At 35.5% G+C, this 25,673-nt stretch overlaps 1 protein-coding gene across 3 annotated transcripts in view; it reads left to right on the top strand.

Annotated features, from left to right (window-relative positions):
* The window catches only part of PDE3B (phosphodiesterase 3B), a 204,025-nt gene that overhangs the window by 95,198 nt on the left and 83,154 nt on the right, over window positions 1–25,673 (top strand). For all 3 annotated transcript variants that reach the window (XR_006891985.1, XR_006891986.1, XM_046686200.1), the window contains exons 2-4: window positions 5,515–5,565; window positions 20,962–21,210; window positions 23,665–23,807. Coding sequence is in view for 1 of the 3 variants with exons in the window: in XM_046686200.1 (XP_046542156.1) it covers window positions 5,515–5,565; window positions 20,962–21,210; window positions 23,665–23,807 (443 nt within the window). In the remaining 2 variants the exon portion in view is untranslated. The remainder of the gene's footprint in view (window positions 1–5,514; window positions 5,566–20,961; window positions 21,211–23,664; window positions 23,808–25,673) is intronic.

The raw sequence follows: 25,673 nt of genomic DNA, 5'->3' as shown, positions 1-25,673 counted from the left end.
GTATTGCACACTCACCACGAGCTCATTTGGACTCAACACATGAGTAATAAAGTAAGTTATCTGCTGTGTATGAATGTGACAGTAATTATTTACATTATATGCTTTTTAAATTCTGTGATGTCCTAGGATGTCATTTGTAAATACATTTTGGATGTTATTTGATTTGTTCTCTCTTCCAGTGTAATGTTTATCATCTATGAGGCTAGTATTACAAGTGTCTTGGCAATAGTTTGTCTTTTTTTTTTTTAACGTCCTTTTGCTATGAGAAGCACAGAATCTGAATGATTCCTCTATAGTTTTTGTCTCTTGTTTTAAGAACAAAAATCTTTAGTTTCACATAAGAAAGCATTTTGTGCTTATTCTATAAAAATTCTATTTATTGATTTACCAAAAAGGCTTTTATTAAAAGTTTTGTTTGAATATGTCATAAAAGTTTCCATGGCTTCCTATCATTATTTGGTAAAGTTTCAAAGTGGGCAACATGCAGAAGAATATAGGGTCAATGGATTGCAAGTCTAAAAAAAAAATCCAGCTTTTAGATAGTCACTGTTGTATGTCTTAGTAATATTTTTGTTTTTATGGGTTTGTGTGGTATTATGACATGCACAGATTAGTATTCTGCTTGCATTAAGGCTTATTTTTGATCTATGCTTAGCATTTATTCTGAGTTATTTATGTTACTGTTTTTATTAATATTTTAAGCTTTAGGAAACCAATTTTGAGCCATTTATTATTTTGATTAGGGATATAATGCAACACAATGAAATGCAAATTTAACTGATATAAACAATAATATTTGAATGACCTGAAAATACTTTAGCTAAGATGATTTGTACTATTACAGAACAATGTAGGCTTTAGGGCACCTGCCCAGCTTTTGAGAATATAATGGTTATCAAGGTGATGATGAGATTTCTGTGGATATCAGAATTAATCTTACATTTTACAATTTTGAAATATATGTAAACTAAATCGATTCTTTTTTCCCTCTAAATATTCGAGACCCTGATGAACAACTAGTGATTCACAGATCAGAATCTGATAAATAACGGCTAATACTCTGTTACTGTTTCCTAGTTTAAATTTTTATCTAAGTGCTAATATTATAGAGACATTGAGCAACATTTTCGCTATGGATTTTTCTCCTTTGCATATATCTCTCACTGTCCTACATCATTAGTTCTCCTGCTGTCCTGGATCATTCCTATCAAGTACACACAAGCTCCTGAACCCACCATGTTAACAACAACAAAAGTATTATCCTCATTTTTTTCCAACTATTGCTCCATTTCATTCTAGCCTTTCACAGCACAATTTCTGTAGAGTTTTCTCTAGTCATTGTCTCTACTTCTTTACCTTCCTAAATTCTTAATTTTTTATTAAAGCTGAATGTATACCTATAAAATATGCTTCAAGTATAGAGACTAAGGATAACAAACACCATCTCCCCACCATTACCATTAACTTTGAACATTACCAATAACTTTGAAGTCCCTCTGTGCCATTCCCATCCAGTGTCTTTTTCTTCTCCCTTAGAGATGATCACCATCTTGAATTTCTTTATAGTTTCCATATATTTATGTTCCTTAAAAGTATTTCAATGTATATTTTATTTTACACATATGAAATTATACTGTGTGTATCCTTCTGTGACTTGCGTTTCTTATTAATCATTTGTTTCTGGGATTCATTCATATGGTATATAGGCATACTTCATTCATTTTCACTGTTGTATTCCACTGTATGGTTATACCGAAATTTCTCCATTTTGTTATTGGTGGGCACATGGATTGTGTCTAGTTTTCTTGCTACCCCAAACAGTACAGCTACATGCATTTGTGTTCTTGTCTCCTGGTGTCAAACTATATAGTAAAGAATTGAGCTTTGGAATTTTTCCCCCAATCTGTTGTAGATTGATGCTTTTGTAAAATACAATAAAAATGTCTCAACAATGTCAAATTGCTATGAAAATTTCTGAACATTTACTCTTAATTTCTGTGTTTATCTTATTGTGAACCACACTTTTTTTTTTTTTTTTTTTTGGTGAGGAAGATTGGCCCTGAGCTAATATCTGTTGCCAATCCTCTGCTTTTTTTTTTCCTTTTTCTCCCCAAAGCCCTCCAGTACATAGTTGTATATTCATCGTTGTGGGTCCTTCTAGTTGTGGCGTGTGGGATGCTGCCTCAGCATGGTTTGATGAGCAGTGCCATGTCCGTGCCCAGGATTCGAACCAGCGAAACACTGGGCCGCCTGCAGTGGAGCATGCAAACTTAACCACTTGGCCACGGGGCCAGCCCCAATCCTCTACTTTTTACTTGAGGAAGATTGTCACTGAGCTAACATCTGTGCCAATCTTCCTGTGTTTTTTGTCTGTGGGACGCCACCACAGCATGGCTTCGAGTACTGTGTAAATTCATGCCTGGGATCTGAACTTGTGAACCCCAGGCTGCCAAAGCAGAATGTGCAAACCCATTCATGATACTACCAGGCAGGCCCCTGGACCACACTTTTAATAACACTGTTCTAAGATGTACCTAGCTGCAGAATTCCTGGATCATACATCTTCCACTACTTATGCAGAAAATTTTGTTTTCTCAAAATGTCTAATATTCTAGTTGTTCGAATTATACAGAAGGCAGTCCACTAGCAATTTGTAGCTTTGACTATATCTGTTTTCAGTTCCTAATGTGCAAGAGATTTCAGACTAAGACCTACTTTCTGGTTAAAGGTAATTTTTCATCCTAGAGAAATTGACTGCAAATAAGAATGAGCTGCTGCTTAAGAGTTAATTCAAAGCCAACCTAGTAAGTAGAAGTGAGAGAAAACCATGGTAATGGGATGAAGGGTCAGGGAGGAGTGGGAATGGTCTCTAATACAAAATACTACGGTAAAGAGATCTAAAAAGAGTAAGCATAAAGAAAAAAACACCCATCGTACATAGTAAGGTTTTCAGAGATCTCTTAAGACTACAGTTAGAATAGGGTGTGCGTGACTTCATGTCAGCAGCAGCTCCTGAGCAGGCAGCCTCAGGATGGCCTCAGTGCGCTAGGGGACTTTCTCGGAGTGTGATCTGATGTTCTGCCGGGAGCAGAACTACTTTACATCATCAGTGTTTCTCACCCTTATTTTCACTATCACTCCCCTAAAGAGACTTTTTAGAGATTTTTTCCCCCTAAATCATCCCACCCTATCTATGAAATTTTAATACCAGAGATTTACAGTATATCTGTTTGTGTACTGTGGTATTTGGAGGGCCACAAACCTTTAAGGTTTTTAAGGATTTTTTTTTTTTTTCTCCCAAGAACCAATTTTCACCTTCTTGGGAGTGATAGGACTCCTGTTAAGAATGCATGATAGGAATACAAATACGGCTTTTGATATTAGAGTGTGACTATTTAAAAAGATAATATTTATTTAATCATGGTGAATGGAGTTGGGGGTAAGGAAAACTGACTCAATCCTCAGAAACTATCCTGATGAAAGTATGCTTGAGTTAACAAAAAGTCCGCTTCTGCTTAGACTAATAAATTGGGGAAATGAGGTTTATGCATTTGTCATTGTTTGATGTTATCCTTGTAGAAGAAAAGTAGAAGTATGGATTGGATGACAGTATAGTTAGGCAAGTTTGTAGATTCAGAATGCAAATTAATGAATTGATGTCTATCTTGTAGGTAATTTTTAGTGACGCGTCATGTGACTCTGTCTTCACTCCTGTCTGTTCTGTACTTTTATTGGTCCACTTAAGAAAATATCAGATTCACAGATGTCGTGACGATGGGAAGAATGGTGAATAGGCTAGTTGACATCCTCAATCTCCAAAGAAACTTTAACAGGCTAATATCAGGACAGAAGAAAAGTATTGTAGTTAGGTCTAAAAGCCAATTGTATAAGAATAGCATGGAGAAAATGGAGCGTAGCAATATCAAGTATAAAGGAAACTCAGGGATTTTAAGTTATGTTAATCTTAATGTGAGTATTCTTAGGAAGTTGTTAACATCTTAAACTACATTAATTAATGTCTCTAGATCTAGAATGTATACCGGTTAAATCACAACCTGAAATAATTCTATCAGGACCACACTTAGGGCCCTATGAAATCCTGCAGAACTTTAGCGAGTCTCCTCACATATGACACACTTTGCATGTAGCTCCACACCATAGCCGTTTTGTGGGCACTGGTTTGTGAGTTTTCTAAGTGGTTTTGGTATGTCTGGATTTTCTTGGGGAAGGAATAGGTTTCTCTCCACTGGCAAGAGATGACCTGCAAGAGTGTTGACAAGGACATGGTGATGATGATGACTGACAATTTTTTGTGTGATTCGGGGTGGGTGTATTAAGGAATCTAAAATAGGTCAGCAACCTCAGCTCATTGACCAAATCCTGCCAGCAGCATGTTTTTATATGGCCCTCGAGCTAAGAATGCTTTTTTTCTTCTTTTTTTCATTTTAAAGGATTGTAAAACAAAAACAAAAAACAAAGAATATGCCACAGAGACCTTATGTGGCTTGCAAAGCCTAAAATATTTACTATCTGTCCCTTTACAGAAAAATGCCAACTCCTGATAAAATATTTGACCAGTGATAGAGTAGGTAATATTTTAAGATCTTTTGCAACCAGGAGATTTAAGACCAAGGACAAGAAACAACACAAATCATTAAATATATGGAAATTGTGTGATTATGTTATCAATTAAATAGGCTTGTTTCAAGACGAGGGGTCAAAGCTATGTAGAAAATCACAGTTATAATAAATTATTTAGGCAAAAGGAGGAGACCTGTTTATTAACTAAGCAAACTTAAAGGACATTTAGGATTTATCATAGATAGCAGTTAAGCTTGCTAAATTAAAGCTGATTTTATTTTCTTGAGCAAAGTAACTCTTGGAAAGGGAGGCAGCCAGAAAGCCTGCTAGGAAGAAGGGCAGGAAAAGACCAATCTGGGACTAAGAAGTTACCATTGATAACCTATAAAAGAGACAAACAGGAAAACCATCACTAATTATCTGAATATCAAAAGGAGTGTGTGTTGCTTTTTATAAATCCATTCCTTTATACTTAATCTAACCACAAGGACAAACTTTTTGAAGTGCTTTGACAGAACTGCCTTATTGGTAAGGAAATAGCGCCATCTATTGACACTGGTTTAGGATCAGAGACCATCTTTTGGAGAAGGTGGGAGGGGGAGAGCGTCTGATGATTTGTAATTTCTCTTGTATTTTTAGTGACTGGATATGACTTTGGATTTATATTTTCTTTTTTTGTGGTAATCGATATTTTGAAGGCTAATATAGCTTATTTTAGTGACTTTATTCTGACTGTTCTTTTGATTTCTCAATCAGAGATTGTATAATTAATGAAATAATCTGTCTAGAGAGAATTTTTATTCTGACCTTCTCAATTCCTCACCCAAACTTTAAGCAATTTTAGGTATCTGTAATTGAAAATGCTCCATTTTGTCTTTACATGTATTTGTTTGGTTGTGGTTTGTAACTGAGTGAATTTTTTTTTTTTTTCAGATGATTCTTTGGGATTGGGACCTAAAGCAATGGTATAAACCTCATTATCAGGTAAATATAAGTGATATCACTAGTAATTAATATCTGTAATAAAAGTTTTGATATTTAAAGTTACAGTCACAAGATTTGTATGCGATAAGATTTTCTTTAACGGAACTAAAATAAGTAGGACTTTCATTTAGGTAAATTTAAAAAGAACCATTTTAATTGTAAGGGAAAAAGAAAATGGTAAGAAACCAAACTTATAAATAATTTAAAAATGTTGCTAATATAATCTTGGCTCAGAATAAAGTGATAATTCTATATTAAGGATGAGGTTTTTTTCCTGATCGTAGACAGCTGATCCACAGAGGAAAAAAATATAGGCCGTATATGAGAAAAAGCAAAGCAGTTGGCAAAATATTATACTAGGGAAGCCAAAAACATTCTGCTTAGAGTTTTTGGTAAACTTTTTATTGAATTACACATACAGAAAAGTGCATAGCTCAATGACTTTTCAGACACTTAACGTCTTAAGTAACTAGTGCTCATGTCAAGAAATAGAACATTACCTGCATCCCAGAAGCCTCACGTAGGCCTCATTCTTATCATTACCTGTATCCTCAAAGATAACCCTATCCTGACTTCTAGCACTTAGTTTTGCTTATTTATGAACTTTATATATATAAATGGAATCATATAATAGGTACTTTTTAAAGATTTCTTTTAATCACTCAAGTCATACATGTTCATATCAGAAGAATTGAAAATAGCAGTATAGGAGAAAAAAGAAAAACCACTCATAAACATCAAACAATGACTATGTTAATTATGTTAACTTTTGGTGTATGTCTTTATAGATCTTTCCCCATTTTCCCATTGTATTGAAATGTGGGTTTGTGTATTCTATTCTACAGAAATTATAATATTATGTTTCATATGCTGTTTTGAAACCTCATGTTTTTCATAGTAATAGATAAACATTAACAAAGATTAAATCTTTGTCATTTGTGTTTATAGAAGCGTTACCCTGTTTATTAGATTTATTTGGTTAGTTGTCCCAACACCAATTTTTGAAAAATGAATATCCCTTTGAATGGTTGATTTTTGTTCTTAAACTGTGAATGGAATAGCTACAAGAATAAGCCTATAAGGATAAAGTCATCTCTGGGCTTTGGTGAGCAAAATAACGTAACTCTTGCTGTCAGATGAAGTCAAGAAGGCCACATCTGACCTAAAAGGAGCTGGTTCCTTGACCTACACAGTGGGCTTTCTTATCAGTCCTATTCACTAAGATCCTCACTTTCCAATTAAAAGAGTTTCTAAATTACTAGTAATATCTAAAGATAAATAAGCAGTAATGGTTAAGAGCATAAGCTTGTAGTCAGACAGACCTGGTATGTGATATCAGGCACTTCTCTCATTTTTTTTCTTCACTCTTCTCTCTCTTCCTCTTCCTAATAATCCTTTAAAAAATATTGAAGTGTAACACTCATATATAAAAGTGCACAAATCATGAGAGTACAACTTGATGAATTTTCTCAAAGTGAATATATACATGTGACCATCTTTCCGATGAAGAATTCAGCACCCCCAAAGCCCCTATATGCTCCCCTCCTAGTCATCAACTCCTCGCAAGTGTCATCTCAGTCCCGAATTTGGTCATCACAACTTAGTTTTTCCTGTTTTTTAATTTTATATAAATGGAATCAATCATATGTATTTTCTGTTTTGCTTCTGTCTTTCAAAATTTTCTCTGTGAGATTAATTCATATTATTGCACATAGCAATAATTCATTCATTTTTATTTTATTTAGTATTTCATTGAATGAATGTACAACAATTTATTCATCCTTTCTAGAGAAGATGCACATTTGTTTTATTTTCATTTTTTGGCTATTTCAAGTAATGCTGCTGGAACATTCCTGATGTCTTTTGTTGGGTGTTTATCTTAGAGTGGCTTGCTGGGTCACAGGGTGTGCATGCATATGTTCAGTGTTAGTAGCTAGCACCAGATGATTTTCCAAAGAGGTTTTACCAATTTTTACCCAACCATCAGCAGTGTATGAAAGTTCTAGTTGCTCCACATTCTTGCCAACACTTGGTAGAGTCTGTTTTAAATCATTCTGGTGACTGTGGAACAGCATCTCATTGTGGTTTTAGTATTTGCATTTCACCAATGACTCATCAGGTTGAGGATCTTTTCTTAATTTGCTACCCAGATATCCTCTGGTCAGGTCTTTTACCCATTTTTCTACTCATTATGTACCTTTCACTTAGTGATTGGTAGGAGTTCTTTATGTATTTTGGACATATATATAATGTATGCGTTGAAGAAGTCTTCTCCCAGTTTATGGTTTATCATGATGTCTTTTGATGAAAATACTCTATATTTATCAATCATTTCCATTTATACCAATTTATCGATCATTTCCTTTTTGGCTGGTGGTTTTTTTGTGTCCTGTTTAAGAACTCTTTGTCTATCCCCTGGGTTGTGAAGATTTTCTTCTGTTACCTCCTAGAAGTTGTGTTTGTTTTACTTTCTACCTTTAGATCTGTAATGCATCTGGAATTGATTTTTCTGTATTGCATGATTTATAGGTCGATACATTTTTTTCCATATAGATATCCAATTGAACTAGTTCCAGTTATTGAAAAAAATAAACATTCTTTCTTCTTTGCACTGTATTGTCACCTTTGTCATAAGTCAAGTGACCACGTGTGTGTAGATTTGTCTCAGGACTTTCTGTTCTGGTCTGTTGGTCAGTTTGTCTATCCTGAAACACTGATACGACACTCATTACTTTAATTACTGCAGCTTTATAATGTCTTGATATCTGATAATATAAGTTCTTCAGTTTTGTTCTTCAGAGTTATCTTGGCTATTCTTGGCTCTGTGTTTTCATATAAAAGTTAGAATAAACTTTCTCCTAGGATTTTCATTGAGATTATTCTGACTATAGATCAATATAAGGAGAATTTACATCTTTATAATTTTGAGGCTTTCGATCCATGAAAATGGTATGTCCTTCACTTATTTGAGTCATCTTTATCTTAATAATCTTTTCAGTGTAGGGGTCTTGCACATGTTTTGTTAGATTTATTCCTAGATGTTTAATTCTTTAAATTGCAAATGTTTTTGTAAAAGTTACCAATTTTTAAAAATTTTTATGTTATTAATAGTTTATGCTGTTTCATTGAAATTCAGTTGATTTTTTTAATATTGATTCTTGTATCCAATGACCTTGCTAAATTCTTTTATTAATTCTAATAGCTTGTCTGAAGATTCTTTTAGTCTTTAGGGACACAATAAGCTCATCAATGAATAAAGACAAATTTGTTTATTTATTTCCAATCCCATGGCATTTCTTTATTTTTCTTGTGTTATTGTGCTATTTAGGATCCCCAGTGCAGTGCTGAATAGACCTGGTACTAGTAGGCAGCCTTGTCTTGTTCATGAACTCAGGGAGAAAATGTTCAGCGTGTTCGCCACTAATGTTTTCTGTGGATGCCCTTTATCAGATTGAGGAAGTTCCATTCTAATCTTTGTTTACTAAGGGCTTTTTTCCTCTTTTAAGTCATGAAAGGGTGTAGAATTTTTATCAGTTGCTTTTTCTACATTTATTGAGATGATCCCTGTATTTTTTCCCATTTTTTCTATTAGTATGTTGCATTATATTGTTTAATTTTTGTTTCTGTATTAAACCATCCCTGCATTCCCAAATTTGATCAAGATACATTTTGTTTTTAAAATGTATATCATTGGATTCTATTTGTTAATATTTTGTTTTGGAATTTTGAATCCATGTTTGTGAGAGAGAGTTGGCCTATAATTTTTGTTTTTTGTAATGTTCTTGGTATGTTTTTGGTAAAAAGGATATACTGGCCTGATAAAATAAGATGGGCTCTTAAAGAGGGTAATACCCTCTTTCTGTTATCTGGCAAAGTTTGGTAAGATTGATATTATTTCTTCCTTTAATGTTTGGAAGAATGCTCTGGTGAAACCATGTCAGTTTGGAGCTTTTTTTATGAACAAGTTTTAGATTATGGATTCAGTTTTTTTTTTTTTTTTAAAGATTTTATTTTTTTCCTTTTTCTCCCCAAAGCCACCTGGTATATAGTTGTATATTCTTTGTTGTGGGTCCTTCTAGTTGTGGCATGTGGGACGCTGCCTCAGCATGGCCTGATGAGCGGTGCCATGTCCGCGCCCAGGATTCAAACCAACGAAACACTGGGCCGCCTGCAGCGGAGTGCGCGAACTTAACCACTGGGCCACGGGGCCAGCCCCTATGGGTTCAGTTTTTTAAATAGTTTTATATTTGTTCAAGAATAGTTTGGTTAGTGATGTTTTTCTAGGAGCTCCTATTTTTGTTCCCTTCATCACTGAGACTGCTGAAAGCTCTATTTTACTTTCAAAATGGAAATCTTTTTGAGAATTTTTGCTTGGTTTCTTCATCTCTTGGCCACTGTTTACACATTGGCAAATGTCTTCAGGGGAAAAGCAGCTGTGAATTCAAGCTTCCTTCTTTGTTTTTCTCTTCTCTCTGGGATCCTGCTTGGCCTTTAAAGCCCCTAGCCTGATAACCCTAAATTCCAATTTTGTCTCCCAGCCCCTTGAGACTACAGAAAGCTCCACTCTGTTTCCTAACCTCTTAACTGCTCTGCTTCTCATCCTATCTGTCCTGTGCCAGTTATGAATCAGTAGCAAATTCATTGACAGAAAAAGTAGCACAGAATGTTGTGTTCATTTCAATTTTTTCTCTTAACCCTGGGTTCTTGTTCTTTCCAGCCCTGGCTGCTTGACTGTGCTCTGATGCCTTGAGGATGCTATTTGTATTTTATTTTGGCTTTTCTAGACTAGTTGTAGGCAGAAGAGTTGGGTTGATACAAACAAGTCCCTCCTAGCTAAAAAATTAGGCAAGCCTCTTAAGTCACTTTAAATCTATTTCCTCATCTTTAAATTGGGAATAATACCAATTCCCTCAGGGGGCTGATTAAAATAATAATAATATGTGCCTGGTACATAGTAGCATTCAATAAAAATGTGAGCTAATATTATATTAATTTCAATAATAATACTAAATATCTCTGAAATTATTGTATAAGACAGGAGTTAGCAATTTTTTTTCTATAAAGACCAGACAGTAAATATTTTAGCATTTGCAGGTGATATATAGCCGCCACTTCCACCTCCTCCTTCTTCACCTCCTCCCGTCTCCCTTTCCCCTATTCCTCTTCTTCAATAACCCTTTAAAATGTACAATCCATTCTTAGCTCTCTGCACAAAAACAAGAATTTGCCAAATATAAGCTAGTGGGAAATAGGAATTCAAGTTCAACTTTTAAAATTATAGCAAATAATCTGAATATTCACTTTGATCTGGCATAAGTCATACTATGTCACTCTCTTGCTCATTAGACTCCTATCTCTCCCAGAATAATAACTGACATCCTTATCATGGACTTAAAAGACTTATACAATACGATCTTTTCCTTTACTCCCTTTATCTTCTCTGACCTCATCTTCTCCTACTTTCTCCTTCATTTACGTTGCTCCAGCTACACTGGCCTCCTTGTTATTCCTCGGACAAGCCAGGCAGGCTTCTGCCTCTGGGTCTTTGCACTTGCTAGTCTCTCCGTCTGGAATGCTCTTTTCCCACACCTATGTCAGGTCTTAACATAAATATTGCCTTCTTATCCTCTTTAAAATTTCAATGCTCTCCATCACTTCTTTTCTCTTTCCTTGCTTTCTTCTTTCTCTTTGACCTGTTCAAAATCCATTATTCTCCATTGCCCATATTCCTTAGCCTAGAATCCAGTGTTCTCAAAAATTTGGTCCCGACAAGCCTCTCCAACCGTATTTTCCACTGCTCCATTTTTTTTAATATAGCCTGTACTTTAATAATTTTGTGTTCCCTGTACATCACTATTTTACCTTTATTTATGCTCTCTCTTTTTGAAGAATAAGATCCCTCAAATACATTTTTAATTTTATTGTAAGAAATTTTCTCCTAATCTTTATAAAGAAAATCCTATTAAATTAATAGCTCAGGGGCTGGCCCAGTGGTGCAGCGGTTAAGTGGGCATGTTCCGCTTCGGCAGCCCGGGGTTTGCCGGTTCGGAGGTGCGGACATGGCACCGCTTGGCAAGCCATGCTGTGGTAGGCGTCCCACATATAAAGTGGAGGAAGATGGGCACGGATGTTAGCTCAGGGACAGTCTTCCTCAGCAAAAATAGGAGGCTTGGCAGCAGATGTTAGCTCAGGGCTAATCATCCTAAAAAAAAAAATTAAAAAAATAAATAAATTGATAGCTCAGCTCAAATGCTACTTCTTCCATAAAGTTTCTGTTAACTATTAAGATTAAAGTTATTTATATTTCCTTTGACCTCTGATACCATTTTTTCTATGTTTTTATCTCATCACTTTCCATAATATTAATACTCATAATATTTGTTGCACTTTACCTATACATACTGTACATTGCTTTATGTGCTCTGCATGTATCATCAGATTTAATTTGGCTCCTCTCTGCTAAGTACAGCTATAAACTATGGAAATAATGCAAGAGGCAACCAAGTGAGAACTCTGAAAAATGGAAAGAGGAGGGTGGACCCCAGTAATGGAGGTAAATCATAGTGACAGGGTGTCTTATGACTCCTACCCAATAGCAAAAGGTGACCCAAAGCCCCAACTTCCAATATAGCAACAGAATGTGATGCAAGTAGGCTTATTCCCTCCCTGAGTTTGAATGAGAATCCTGCCGACAACACTAAGCGAGTCTGGTGGCTCCAGCAAAGGGGAATTGATAGGGAACATCACTGACAAGTGGCCATGGGAAGTTCTTTCATTTCCTGTTGGGCATGAGACTCCCCTTCCTAGGGAGAGACACTGGGTGGCTAGGGGACCTGGCAGGGGGGCTACCACCACCACAAGTGCCTAGCCCAGAAAGTGATCTTTGTCCCTGTGGCCTGGAGACTCCTTTCCCCCAGCTAGAGGTACTAGGTAGCCCAGGTGAGGAGGCTTCCCCTCCCTGCTCCTATCTCCCTCCACCAGAGGCACCAGCAGCGACCAGTGTGAACCATAGTGGCACCACAGAAAATCAAGCAGACTGAAACACCACTGTGAATGCTCTGAAAATTAAATTGTCATTAGAACCACAGACTAAAAAGTAGACCAGGACCTGTGTGCTAAATCTAAACAAGGAGACTACGTCCTAATATAAAAGATTTAAATAAGACCCAGTCTTCTAACATAATAGCCAAAATGATGATGATAAAATAAAAATCACCTGTCATACTAACAAACAGGAAAATTACAACTTAAATGAGAAAAGACAATCACTCCTGATACCAAGATGAATCAGATTTGGAATTATCTGACAAGGAATTTTAAAGTGCCATGATAAAAATGTTCCAGTGAGCAATTACAAATTCTCTTGAAAAAAATGAACAAAATGGAAAATCTCAGAAAAGAAATAGAAGTTATAAAAAAGAAACAAATGGAAATTATAGAATTGAAAAATACAATAATGGAAATTAAAAACTTGCTGAATGGGCTCAATAGTAGCATGGAGATGACAGAAGATAGAATCTGAGAGTTTCAGGATACATCAATAGAATTTACCCAACTTGAACAACACAGAGAAAATAGATGGAAACAAAAGGAACAGAGCCTTAGGGACCTAAAGGAAATTAACAAAGGATCCAAAATTCGTATCCTCAGTGTCTGAGAAGGAGAGCAGAAAGAGTGGGTTTAAAAGAGTATTTGAAGAAATAATGGCTGAAAAGTTCCCAAATTTTGCAAAAGACATAATCCTACAAATTCAAGAAGCTGGGTGAACTGCAAATAGGATCAACCCCCCCCCCCCACAATCTACTCTAAGTTATGTCATAATTAAGCTTTTCTTTTTGAGATGATAATGTTAACAAAACATTTTACTATGAAAAATTTTATATACATACAAAATGAGAGAGAATAGTATAATGAACCCCCATGTACTCAGGTAAGGTAATCCAGCTTTAAGAATCATTAGCATTTTGCCAATCTTATTGCATCTAAACCACCCCCATACTTTTAAAAAAATTATTATTGGGGTCATAATAGTTTATAACATTGTGAAATTTCAGTTGTACATTGTTATTTGTCAGTCACCGTATAAGTGCTCCCCTTTCCCTGTACCCACCCCACAGCCCCCTTCCCCTGGTAAACACTGAACTATTCTCTTTGTCTGTGTGTTTGTTTTATCTTCCACATATGAGTGAAATGTCTGCATGTATCACCGATGATAATACCCTGAAGGTCCATCCACATTGTTACAAATGGGACAATTTTGTCTTTTTTTATGGCTGAGTAATATTGCATTGTATGTATACACCACATCTTCTTTATCCAATCTTCAGTCAGTGGGTGCTTGGGTTGCTTCCACATCTTGGCTATTGTGAACAATGCTGCAGTGAACATAGAGGTGCATAACTCTCTTTGAATTATTGATTTCAAGTTCTTTGGATAAATACCCAGTAGTAAGATAGCTGGGTTGTATGGTGTTTCTATTTTTAATTTTTTGAGAAATTTCCATACTGTTTTCCATTGTGGCAGTACCAGTTTGCATTCCTGCCAGCAGTGTATGAGAGTTCCCTTTTCTCCACAACCTCTCCAACATTTGTTATTTTTTGTCTTACTGATTATGGCCATTCTAATGGGTGCAAGGTGATATCTTAGTGTAGTTTTGATTTGCATTTCCCTGATTATTAGTGATGTTGAACATCTTTTCATGTGCCTATTGACCAACTGCATATCTTCTTTGGAATAATGTCTGTTCATATCCTCTGGCCATTTTTTGACTGGGTTATTTGTGGGTTTTTTTTGCAAGTTAATGAGTTCTTTATATATTATGGAGATTAACCCCTCCTTGTTGGATATATGATTTGCAAATATTTTCTCCCAGTTGATGGGTTGTCTTTTCCTTTCGTTCCTGGTTTGCTTTGCCTTGCAGAAGCTCTTTAGTCTGATGAAGGTCCCACTTGTTTATTTTTTCTGTTTCTCTTGTCTGAGAAAAGATCCTTTAAAGACTGATGTCAAAGAGTATACTGCATATATTTTCTTCTAGAAGTTTTATGGTTTCACATCTTACCTTCAAGTCTTTGATCCATTTTGAGTTTATTTTTGTGTAGGGTGAAAGATAATGGTCTACTTTCATTCTTTTACATGCGGGTGTCTACTTTTCCCAACACCATTTATTGAAGAGACTTTCCTGTCTCCATTGTATGTTCTTAGCTCCTTTGTCAAAGATTAGCTGTCTGTAGATGTGTGGTTTTATTTCTGGGCTTTCAGTTTTGTTCCATTGATCAATGTGCCTGTTTTAGTACCAGTACCATGCTGTTTTGATTACTATATCTTTGTGGTATATTTTGAAGTCAGGGATTGTGGTGCCTCCAGCTTTGTTCTTTTTTCCCAGGATTGCTTTAGCTATTCAGGGTCTTTAGTTGCCCCATATGAATTTTAGGATTCTTTGTTCTGTTTCCATGAATATTGTCATTGGGATTCTGATTGGGATTGCAATGAATCTGTAGATTGCTTTAGGTAGTATGGACATTTTAACTATGTTTAGTTTTCCAATCCATGTGCATGGAATATCTTCCCATTTCCCTATGTCATCATCGATTTATTTCAGTAATATCTTAAAATTTTCATTGTATAGGTCTTTCACCTTCTTAGTTAAGTTTATTCCTAGATATTTTATTCTTTTTGTTGCGATTGTATATGGGATTGTATTCTTGAGTTCTCTTTCTGTTAGTTCGTTATTAGGGTGTAGGAATGCAACTGATTTTTGTAAGTTGATTTTGTACGCAGCAACTTTGCTGTGGTTGTTGATTATTTCTACTAGTTTTCCAGTGGATTCTTTAGGGTTTTCTCTATATAAAACCATCTTGTTTGTAAACAACGAGATTTTCAGTTCTTCATTGCCTGTTTGGATTCCTTTTATTTCTTTTTCATGCCTAATTGCTCTGACCAAAACCTCCAGTACTATGTTGAATAGGAATGGTGAGAGTGGGCACCCTTGCCTTGTTCCTGTTCTCAGAGGGGTGGCTTTCAGTTTTTCCCATTGAGTATGATGTTGGCTGTGGGTTTGTCGTACATGGCCTTTATTGTGTTGAGGTACTTTCCTTTTATACGCATTTTATTGAGAGTTTTATCATAAATAGATGTCAGATCCTGTCAATTGCTTTCTTTGCATCTATTGAGATGATCATGAGGTTTTTATTTCTCATTTTGTTAACGTGGTATTTCACATTGATTGATTTGTGGGTGTTGAACCATCCCTGCGTCCCTGCTATAAATCCCACTTGATCGTGGTGTATGATCCTTTTAATGTATTGCTATATTCAGTTTGCCAATATTTTGTTGAGGATTTTTGCATCTATGTTCATTAGCAATATTGGCCTGTAGTTTTCCTTCTTTCTGTTGTCCTTGTCTGGCTTTGGTATCAGGGTGATGTTGGCTTGGTAGAATGTGTTAGGAAGTGTTCCTCCTTCTTCAATTTTTTGGAATAGTTTGAGAAGGATAAGTAATAAATCTCCTTTGAATGTTTGATAGAATTCTCCAGAGAAGCTATCTGGTCCTGGACTTTTATTTTTGGGGAGGTTTTTGATTTCTCTTTCAATGTCTTCCCTTGTGATTGGTCTATTCAGATACTCACTCTATTTCTTCTTGATTCAGTTTGGGAGGTTGTAAGAGTCTAAGAATTCACTCATTTCTTCTAGATTGTCCAATTTGTTGGCTGGCTAAGGGTTTGTCAATTTTGTTTGTCTTTTCAAATAACCAGCTCTTTATTTCATTGGTTCTTCCTACTGTCTTTTTTGTTTCAATTTCATTTATTTCTGCTCTAATTTTCATCATTTTCCTCCTTCTGCTGACTTTGGGCTTTGTTCTTTTTCTGTTTCTGTTAGGTGTGGTTTAAGATTGCTTATTTGAGATTTTTCTTATTTCTTAAAGTGGGTCTCTATTGCGATGAATTTCCCTCTTAGGACTGCATCCCATATAAATTGGTATGGTGTGTTTTCATTTTCATTAGTCTTCAGATATCTTTTGATTTTTACTTTAATTTCTTCAATAATCCACTGGTTGTTCAGTAGCATGTTGGTTAATCGCCACATCTTTTTCTCTTTCCCAGCTTTTTTCTTGTAGTTGATTTCTAGTTTCATAGCATTATGCTTGGAAAAGATGCATGATATTATTTTAATCTTCTTCAATTTATTGAGACTTGCCTTGTTTCCCATCATATGGTCTATCCTGAATGTTCCATGCACACTTGAGAGGAATGTGTCTTGCTGTTTTTGGATGCAGTGTTCTATATATATCTATAAAGTCCATCTGGTCTAGTTTTTCGATTAATTCCCCTATTTCCTTGTTGACTTTCTCTTTGGATGATCTATCCATTGATGTAAGTGGGGTGTTGAGGTCCCCTACTATTATTGTGTTGTTATTAATATCTCCTTTTAGGTTTGTTAGTAGTTGCTTTATGTACTTTGGTGCTCCTGTGTGGGGTGCCTAAATATTTATAAATGTTATGTTTTCTTGGTAGAATGTCCCTTTTTATCATTATATACTGCCTCTCTTTGTCTCTCTTTACCTGTTTCATCTTGAAGTCTGCTTTGTCTGATGCAAGTCTGGCAACACTTGCTTTCTTTTGTTTGCTATTAGCTCGGAATATCATATTCCATCCCTTCACTCTGAGCCTGTGTTCACTTTTGAACTGAGATGTGCTTCCTGGAGGCAGCATATTGTTGGGTCTTGTTTTTTAATTCATTCTGCAACTCTGTCTTTTGATTGAAGAATTCAATCCATTTACATTTAGAGTGATTATTGATATATGTGGGCTTAACGCTGACATCTTATGGCTTGTTTTCTGGTTCTTCTGCATTTCCATTGTTTCTTGTCCTGTGTAGTTTGGACTAACAGTCTGGTTAGGTAGTTTTCTATGATGGTTTTCTTATTTTTCTCCTTATTTATCATTTGTGCCTCTTTTGTAGTTATTTGTTTAGTTTTAGTGGTTATATGTTTGTATAAAAAATCTCATAGATGAGCTAGTCCATTTTCTGATAGCCTCTTATTTCCTTAGACTAAGCTGATTCCATCCCTTTCCTTTGCCCCTTCTAAGTTATTACTGTCATGTCTTATTCCACCTTGTGAATTTGTGTTTAAAATGACGAGATTATATTTATTTTTGGTGTTTTCCTGCCCTTTATCTTTAATGTTATAATTAAGTGTTTGCTAACCTGTTCTGATAGAGAGATGTAGTTTTCTGATTTTGCCTACCTATTTATCTTCTTGCTGAGGGCTTTGTAACTTGTTTCATTTTTTTTCAGGTACAAGGGCCTTCTTGAAGATTTCTATTGGAGCGTCTTGTGGCGATGAACTCCCTCAGTTTTTGTTTATCTGGGAAAGTTTTTACTTCTCCATCATATCTGAAGGATGTTTTCACTGAATAGAGTATTCTTGGCTGAAAGTTTTTGTGTTTTGGTATTTTGAGTATATCATTCCACTCTCTCCTAGCCAGTAAGGTTTCTGTTGAGTGATCCACTGAAAGCCTGACAGGGGTTCCTTTGTAAGTTATTTTCTGCCTTGCCACCCTTAATATTTTTTCTTTGTCATTGACTTTTTTCAGCTTTACTAGTATATGCCTTGGAGAAGGTCTTTTTACTTTGATATAATTAGGAAATCTGTTGGTATCTTTCACTTGTATTTCCAGCTCCTTCTGCAGGTTTGGGAAGTTCTCAGCTATTATTTCTTTGAACAAGCTTTCTGCTCCCTTCGCCTTCTCTTCTCCCTCTTGAATACCTATAATTCTTATGTTACATTTCTTTATTGAGTCAGATATTTCTCAGAGAATTCCTTCATTTCCTTTTTGTCTTAATTGTCTCTTCTCCTCCATCTGGAGCATTTCTATCCTCAAGACTGCTGATTTGTTCTTCCATAATATCAGCTCTATTGTTTGGGGTGTCCAGATTTTTCTTTATTTCAGCCATTGTGTTTTTAATCTCCAACATTTCTGGTTGGTTCTTCTTTATAGTTTCAGTCTCTTTTTGAATCATTTCCTGGTTTCATATAACTGTCTAACTGTATTTTCTTGTAACTCATTGAGTTTTTTTATGATACCTATTTTGAATTCTTTGTCATTTAGATTATAAATTTCTGTGCCTTCAGGATTGATTTCTGGGTACTTTTCATTTTCCTTCTGGGCTGGAGATTTAATATATTTTTTCATAGTGCTTTGTGGTGTGGATTTGTGCCTCTGCATAGTGATAGTATCAGGTCTCAGCTTCCACCTAGCACCACTTGGTGGGGGTAAAAAGCTGTGTATTCTGAGCCTGCCGCAATCCACAGTCTTCTCACTCCAGCTGCTGGCTGCTTTTCCATCTGTGCGGTGCTCTGGCCGACCCACTGAACTGGAGCACGGGGCAGGGGGAGGGGTGCTTTCTTTTGCCTGTGCAGTCCTGGGGGTTTTCTTGCTCAGCCCTGGCTGTCTGCTCTCCTCAGGTGCCAGCTTGATGGAGACACCCCCATGATAGCTCAGTCACCTCTGTGTGGGGCTTTCCCACAGGCTGTGAGGGAACTCAGAGAGCTATGGTGTTTCTGTGGAGGGCCACCCCTTCCCCCTTTCCTCTGAGAGATGTGTGCAGTCCCAAGGTTCTGCCATTTGGGAGGAAGAGAAGATTCCCCTTACCTCCTTCCACTTCCTCTCGGGGGTCTAGCACCTCCACCCTCAGAGATATGGCTGCATGGGTCTCTCAGATATCTTTTTTGTTGTGTGAATGTTCTCTGTTGGTATATGAATGTCCTTTTAGTTGTATCTTAGAGGAAGAGTCCAAGGGAAGAGCTCATTCTGCCATGATGCTGATGTCACTCTCATAAACTGTTAAAAACTAAAGACAAAGAAAATATCTTGACAACAGCCAGAGAGAAATGACACATTATCTATGGAGCAACACCAACTCAAATGACGGCAGAGTTTTTATCTGGGTGTGGGAAAACAGATTATGTACAATTCATGGAAGTATAAATTTGACCAACACATGCGAGAGCAGTTTTATAGTAATGTTCAAAGTTTAACATGTTCATTTACTTTGGTCCAGCAACCCAAATTATGGGAAGCTATTTGTTGGAATGTGCTTAATTATCTATAGTAACATATACAGAGAGGTTTTTGTTTAAAAAAGACTAGAAATAGCTGGGCTATGCCCCAATAATAGGGAATGTTTTAAAATAAAAACCAATACAAAATAATACTTCACAAGTAAAAAAAAAAAAAGGATTTTACAAAGAGCAAAAACATTATTTAGCCAATCTTTAGTCTAACTTTCATATTTCCCAATTCTAAAATGCATTGAGGATACTTAATAAACAGTTTCTTGGTGAGCTCATTAAATACTATGAATAATTATGAGTTCAAAACACACCCAAATGTAAGTTCAATGTACAGTAAAAGAAAAGTAACATTTAATTCACTGTTCTGATTATCATTGTACTTATTTCTATGGGCAATTGAGTTGATCATATATATGTATTTTCAAAAAGTAAAAATCATGTCTATATATCAATGAAATATTTATTCTTAATTGAAAAAATATATTTCCTACCCATTTTTTAGGGTCCAGCCTGATGCTATCTCTTTCATGAGGTTTTTGTTAACCATTCAGTTCAAAGTTATCACTACCTCCTTTGAACTGTGATAATGTTTTTTCTGTATTTTTATTTCATCATTTTCCACATATTGACAATAATAGTCTTCTTTACTGCACTTAAAATATACGCACTATACATTGCTTTATGTGCTTTACATGTATTATCAGATTTAATGCTCACATCAGCCTTTGACCAGATAGATGTTGTTGTCCCCGTTTTATAGTGAAGAAACTAAAAAGTTCAGAGGTTAAATAAGTTGCTGAAAGTCACACAGTTAAGGGTAATGCGTAGATTTCAAACTCATGTCTTTCCAACAAAGCCTTGTAACTGTGCTAGACTGCCCCTTAAGTGAGTAAGGTAAATGAAAGAAATGCTATATATGTTTATAAGAAATTTTGACATAAAGGAAAGGACATCATCAATAAATTAATAAAATGTTCATATTATAGATTTTGAAATAAATTCAAATTTAGTTCCACACTAGTTATAAAGTCAGTAAGTGAGTAATGAATATTGTTAAATGTGAGATAAGCTAATGAAAAATATAGAAGAAAATTAAAGTTCACAATATCTGCTACATACTTCAGCATAAAAAAATTTGAGATTAGAATTATACCATTTGTTCTATCATTTATGCCATGTCCAAATAAATGAAAATTAATTTTTAATAGGATTTAATCACTTAGATATTGTTAGATAGACCTTGATTTAGAGTAGAGTAACTTTTTATTAAATGTTAACTCTTCTGTGTAACAAATATATAATTTTACTCTTTTTCTTTTCTAGAATTCTGGAGGTGGAAGTGGAGTTGATCTTTCAGTGCTAAATGAGGCTCGCAAGATGGTGTCGGATCTTCTGGTTGATCCAACCCTTCCCCCACAAGTCATTTCTTCCCTACGGAGTATCAGCAGCTTGATGGGTGCTTTCTCAGGTTCCTGTAGGCCAAAGATTAACCCTCTCACACCCTTTCCTGGATTTTACCCCTGCTCTGAAATAGAGGACCCAGCGGAGAAAGGAGATCGAAAACTTCACAAGGTCAAAATACAGTAATTAGCCAGCCCTATTGATCACATTTAATGATATTTTCAACTTAAAACTGCCCCTTTAAATCATAGATGAAATACAATTTCTTTTTCAAGGACCAGCTTCTTTTACAATATGTTGAGCTGCTTGGGACTTTAGAGGTAGTTATAAACCTCAAATAATTCTAAATGAGTATTCAGTTTTTATTCTAAATAACAGTGCTAATATTAGCAGTTATAACTTCATTGGTATCAACTATTTATTATTGTTGTTGTTGTTAAGAAGTCAAGAGCAACAAGCAAACTTAGTTCCAGGCATACAATAAACTAGTAATTAATTCATGTCATTAATCTATTGTATTCTTTAGAATGCAAGAATTGTTCTTGTTGAACCAAGAACAAATGATCATCATAATATTCATTTTATGAATCACATAGATTATTATAAATTTATTTTTACATTTTTTTGAACTCTGTTTTTTATTTACCCACTGGAAATTGCTATAGCCCTTTAGGCACTGATTTTCTCATCATTAGATATGGGATTAATTTCTCTTTAAATAACAGTGCTTCAAAATAAGATCTCCTTTAGAAAACAATAAATACTGTTCTAAATAGGTATGCATTGTGCTTGTTCAGAGTGCTTTTACTTGTTTTATTTGACTATTTATCAATATCTTTACCAATAGCTAAAATCACAAAACTTTAAAAATAGAAAAATTTTAGAGCTTATTCTAGTTGAACTACTTTATTCTACAGATAAAGAAACCAAGAGAAGATGAAATTCAAATCAGCTAATTTTGTTCATTGCAATGGTGTATATCGAGTCTAGACAAAGTTAAATAGAGTTTTGGAGAGATTTTGATTGTTATTTTCCTTCTGTTAGTTCTCAGCGTTAGAGTTTAGAAATATTGAAAAATTGAGAACACTGATTAGGGCAAAAGGATTTGAAAATTATCAATCCTAAATCTGGATCATAGGTTATGTGATACTTTTATTTTTAAAAAGTGTGTACAGTAGTACAAGCATTAGTCAAAACCAAATTAACAATGTACTTAGTTATATAGCATTTTTTCTAACACTCTACCTATGAGAAAGGTTATTTATGAGCATCAAAAGGGATAGTAATGAATTAATCAATAAAACAATTCTAACATTCTTGAGTTAGTTTTCACTCGATGTGCTGCTCTTCCTTGTATTTTGCATTGACGTGATGTTTAGTATAGTAATTTTTAAAAATAGTAATTCTTAAAAATCTCAGTCATAAAACTCATATTGATATAAGTAGTTTGTTACTGTGTTTACTGTAGAAAAGTGTACTGGTACATTTTAGACACATTTTAAACAATAATGCATTTGTACCTCATTTCCTGACCATTCTCGTTAATCAGGCTTATTTTGGGTACTGGAATTTACTGATGGGATAAGTCATATAAGAACACGGAAGTAACCCTCAATTCTTTTCTTTGTGTTCTTTAAACTTCTCATTTGAATTTCATATCTAATTTGTCTCTGCTTTTGGAAAAGAATGTAAAAAGCCTGATAGTACCTTAGAAAAGAGCAACAGCACTTATGAAAGAATAATTAGTAAGGAAAAGGGAATTGGAACAGATAGTGTAATGTAAATGTCTTATGTATGTGTTAAGAACTAAGAAAGATTATTTGGACCTAAATTATAGCCAGAAAGCATTATGTTACATAAACAACTTTTTCTTCATGTCTAACTAACAATGAACCTTTACAAAATCAACGTCCGTGTGAAAACTAAAATATAGGAGATGTTTATGTCTCTGAGATGGTGTTAGTGTCTGCTGGCAGGGGAAGTTCATACAAGCAGAGACCGTTTTATGTGAATCTCAGTAAAACACCTATTCACAGTGGTCGCAAATGGAATCTTCTGGCTAATTGAACATTTGCATTAATTGAGAATATTTTCAAAAATTAGGGTAAAATTATTAATGCTAAAGGTCTCTGAATTTAATTTAATCATTAATTCAAAAGGTAGGTCAGAATCGTGCAGTTTCTGCAGATCGAGCTCTGTGCACATTGGCACTGTACTGAAAGGATCAAAGGTTTAGGATGCAGGGCTGATCGTCCTGATCCGAAGCTTGTCCTCTGAAGTTTCTTTTCAGGATGAATCATTCATATCTACTATTTGTTTATGTTTAAAATGTTGGTTGTTTATTTCTCATAAACTAGGAGTAAATTGTACAAAAGAAAAACATCTAGCTAAGGTGTAAGGAGTTCCTAAATCATTTTTTAGTAGGAGGAAGATAAATAGAAAACCAATATAGAATGTGAAATTTGGAGTAAAATTGACAGACTTTCAGAATAAAATGTTCTGTTTCTCTTGTACATGTTAAAAATATACTTTATGTTGATATTTTCATGTACCATCTTTAATGATACATATGCAGCGTATTAAAGGGTGGCGATTTAAACCGTTAAATTTTAAATTGTTCCACAGGGACTAAACAGTAGGAATAGTCTGCCAACTCCACAGCTCAGGAGGAGCTCAGGAACTTCAGGTCTGCCGCCGGTTGAACAGTCTTCTTCAAGGTGGGAACGCAATAATGGCAAAAGGCCTCACCAAGAATTTGGCATTTCAAGGTAAAATCCCCAGAGCCTTTTAAAGAAACCTGAAACATCCACTTTATTTCTGTGAGTGAAGTTTGAAAGAGTTCTGAAAGCAGAAAGGAACAGTTGAAATATTTTAGATATAGGACAGCTTGGGTAGTAATATGGCATAATAGAGAAACTGATTCTTAATAAGAAGCCAGGGGCCGGCCCGGTGGCGCAGCGGTTAAGTGCACACATTCTGCTTTGGTGACCCGGGGTTTGCTGGTTTGGATCTTGGGTGCAGACATGGCACCGCTTGGCAAGCCATGCTGTGGTAGGCGTCCCACATATGAAGTAGAGGAAGATGGGCACAGATGTTAGTTCAGGGCCAGTCTTCCTCAGCAAAAAGAGGAAAATTGGCAGCAGTTAGCTCAGGGCTAATCTTCCTAAAAAAAGAAAAAAAAAAAGAAGCCAATATAGGGGCTGGCCCAGTGGCATAGCGGTCAAGTTTGCACGCTCTGCTTGGGCAGCTCGAGGTTCAGATCCTGGGCTGGGCGCAGACCTATGTGCCGCTTATCAAGCCATGCTGTGGCAGGCATCTCACATATAAAGTAGGGGAAGATGGGCATGCACATTAGCTCAGGGCCAATCTTCCTCAGCAAAAAGAGGAGGATTGGCAACAGATGTTACCTGAGGGCCAATCTTCCTCAAAAAAAAAAGCTAATATAACTTCTCCCATAAAATAGGTAAGTTGGGTTCAAAGCATGTTGGGCCCTTAAGAACGTGTATCAGGGAGGCAGTTTAAGGAAACTAGGATCAGTTTAGAACAGGGTACTGGGAAAGCTTTTAAATTGGTAGAAGTGGTGATTATAGGGGCTGTCACCAGTCCAATGCATAGTATCCAAAGGTGGGTCAGCAGAGTTATGAAAGGAGGAGCACCTTCACAGGGCTTATCTCAGATGTTAGATATAAAGGAGCAAGACTCTTTCAAACCCTGTTCCTGCCAGAGGATTAAGACTGCTAGTATATTCTATATTCTGTTGAGTGTTTATTTGGAACTAAACAGTGCTTATCCTACAAATGAAAAGTATCAGTAACTATAACTGAAGGAGGCTGGGAAAATGCAGGAGCTGAAATCCTCTGAGTGTAAACATACGCATTTACTCTGATAACAAAGGATTCGATACTTTGTCTTTTAAAAGCTGGGAAACATTGATCTCTTGTGTGAGTTACAAGCTTCTATGTAGTCAGTTATCTAACTATGTTAATAAAATTGGAATTAGTGTAAATTTCCTGTTTAATGTTATTACTGAGCGTGTGTCGTTCTTTGTTTAGCTTGAGCTGTGTACTTACACGTTTGAACCAGTAGATGGCAGGATTGGATCATAGCTGTTTATTTGTTAAAATTTATGTTAACATTTATATATGAAATATGATTAGATAATTATAATTTTCCAGATTATTTTGTCACTTATTAATTTGAATCTTCTCTAATACATTCAAGTGGATGAAGACCTTTTTTTTATAAAAGAAGAACTGAGTGAAATGATATATAAAACAGGAATGGATGACATTTGAAGAGTATTGTACAGGAAAATGAGCTTTGGTCCAAAGCTTTCCCAGAGCCTAAACATGATGTTTTTTTTCCTTTGCTTTTTTTTTTGTTTGTTTTAAATGGAAGCAGGATATGGGGAAGTAAATGATGTTAGGAACTGAAAATATGACAAATATTTCTCTTTTTTTTCAATTATTTTACTGAGGTCATATTGGTTTATAACATTGTATAATTTCAAGTATACATTATTATATATCAGTTTCTGTATAGACTGCATTGTGCTCACCACCAATAGTGTAATTTTCATCTGTCACCATACATATGTGCCCCTTTATGCCTTTTGCCCACCCACCACCCACTTC

This window comes from Equus quagga, chromosome 14 (assembly GCF_021613505.1).
Source record: "Equus quagga isolate Etosha38 chromosome 14, UCLA_HA_Equagga_1.0, whole genome shotgun sequence".
NCBI lineage: Eukaryota > Metazoa > Chordata > Mammalia > Perissodactyla > Equidae > Equus > Equus quagga.
Note: the sequence above shows the minus strand (reverse complement) of the source record. Positions and strands in the feature narration are given on the sequence as shown.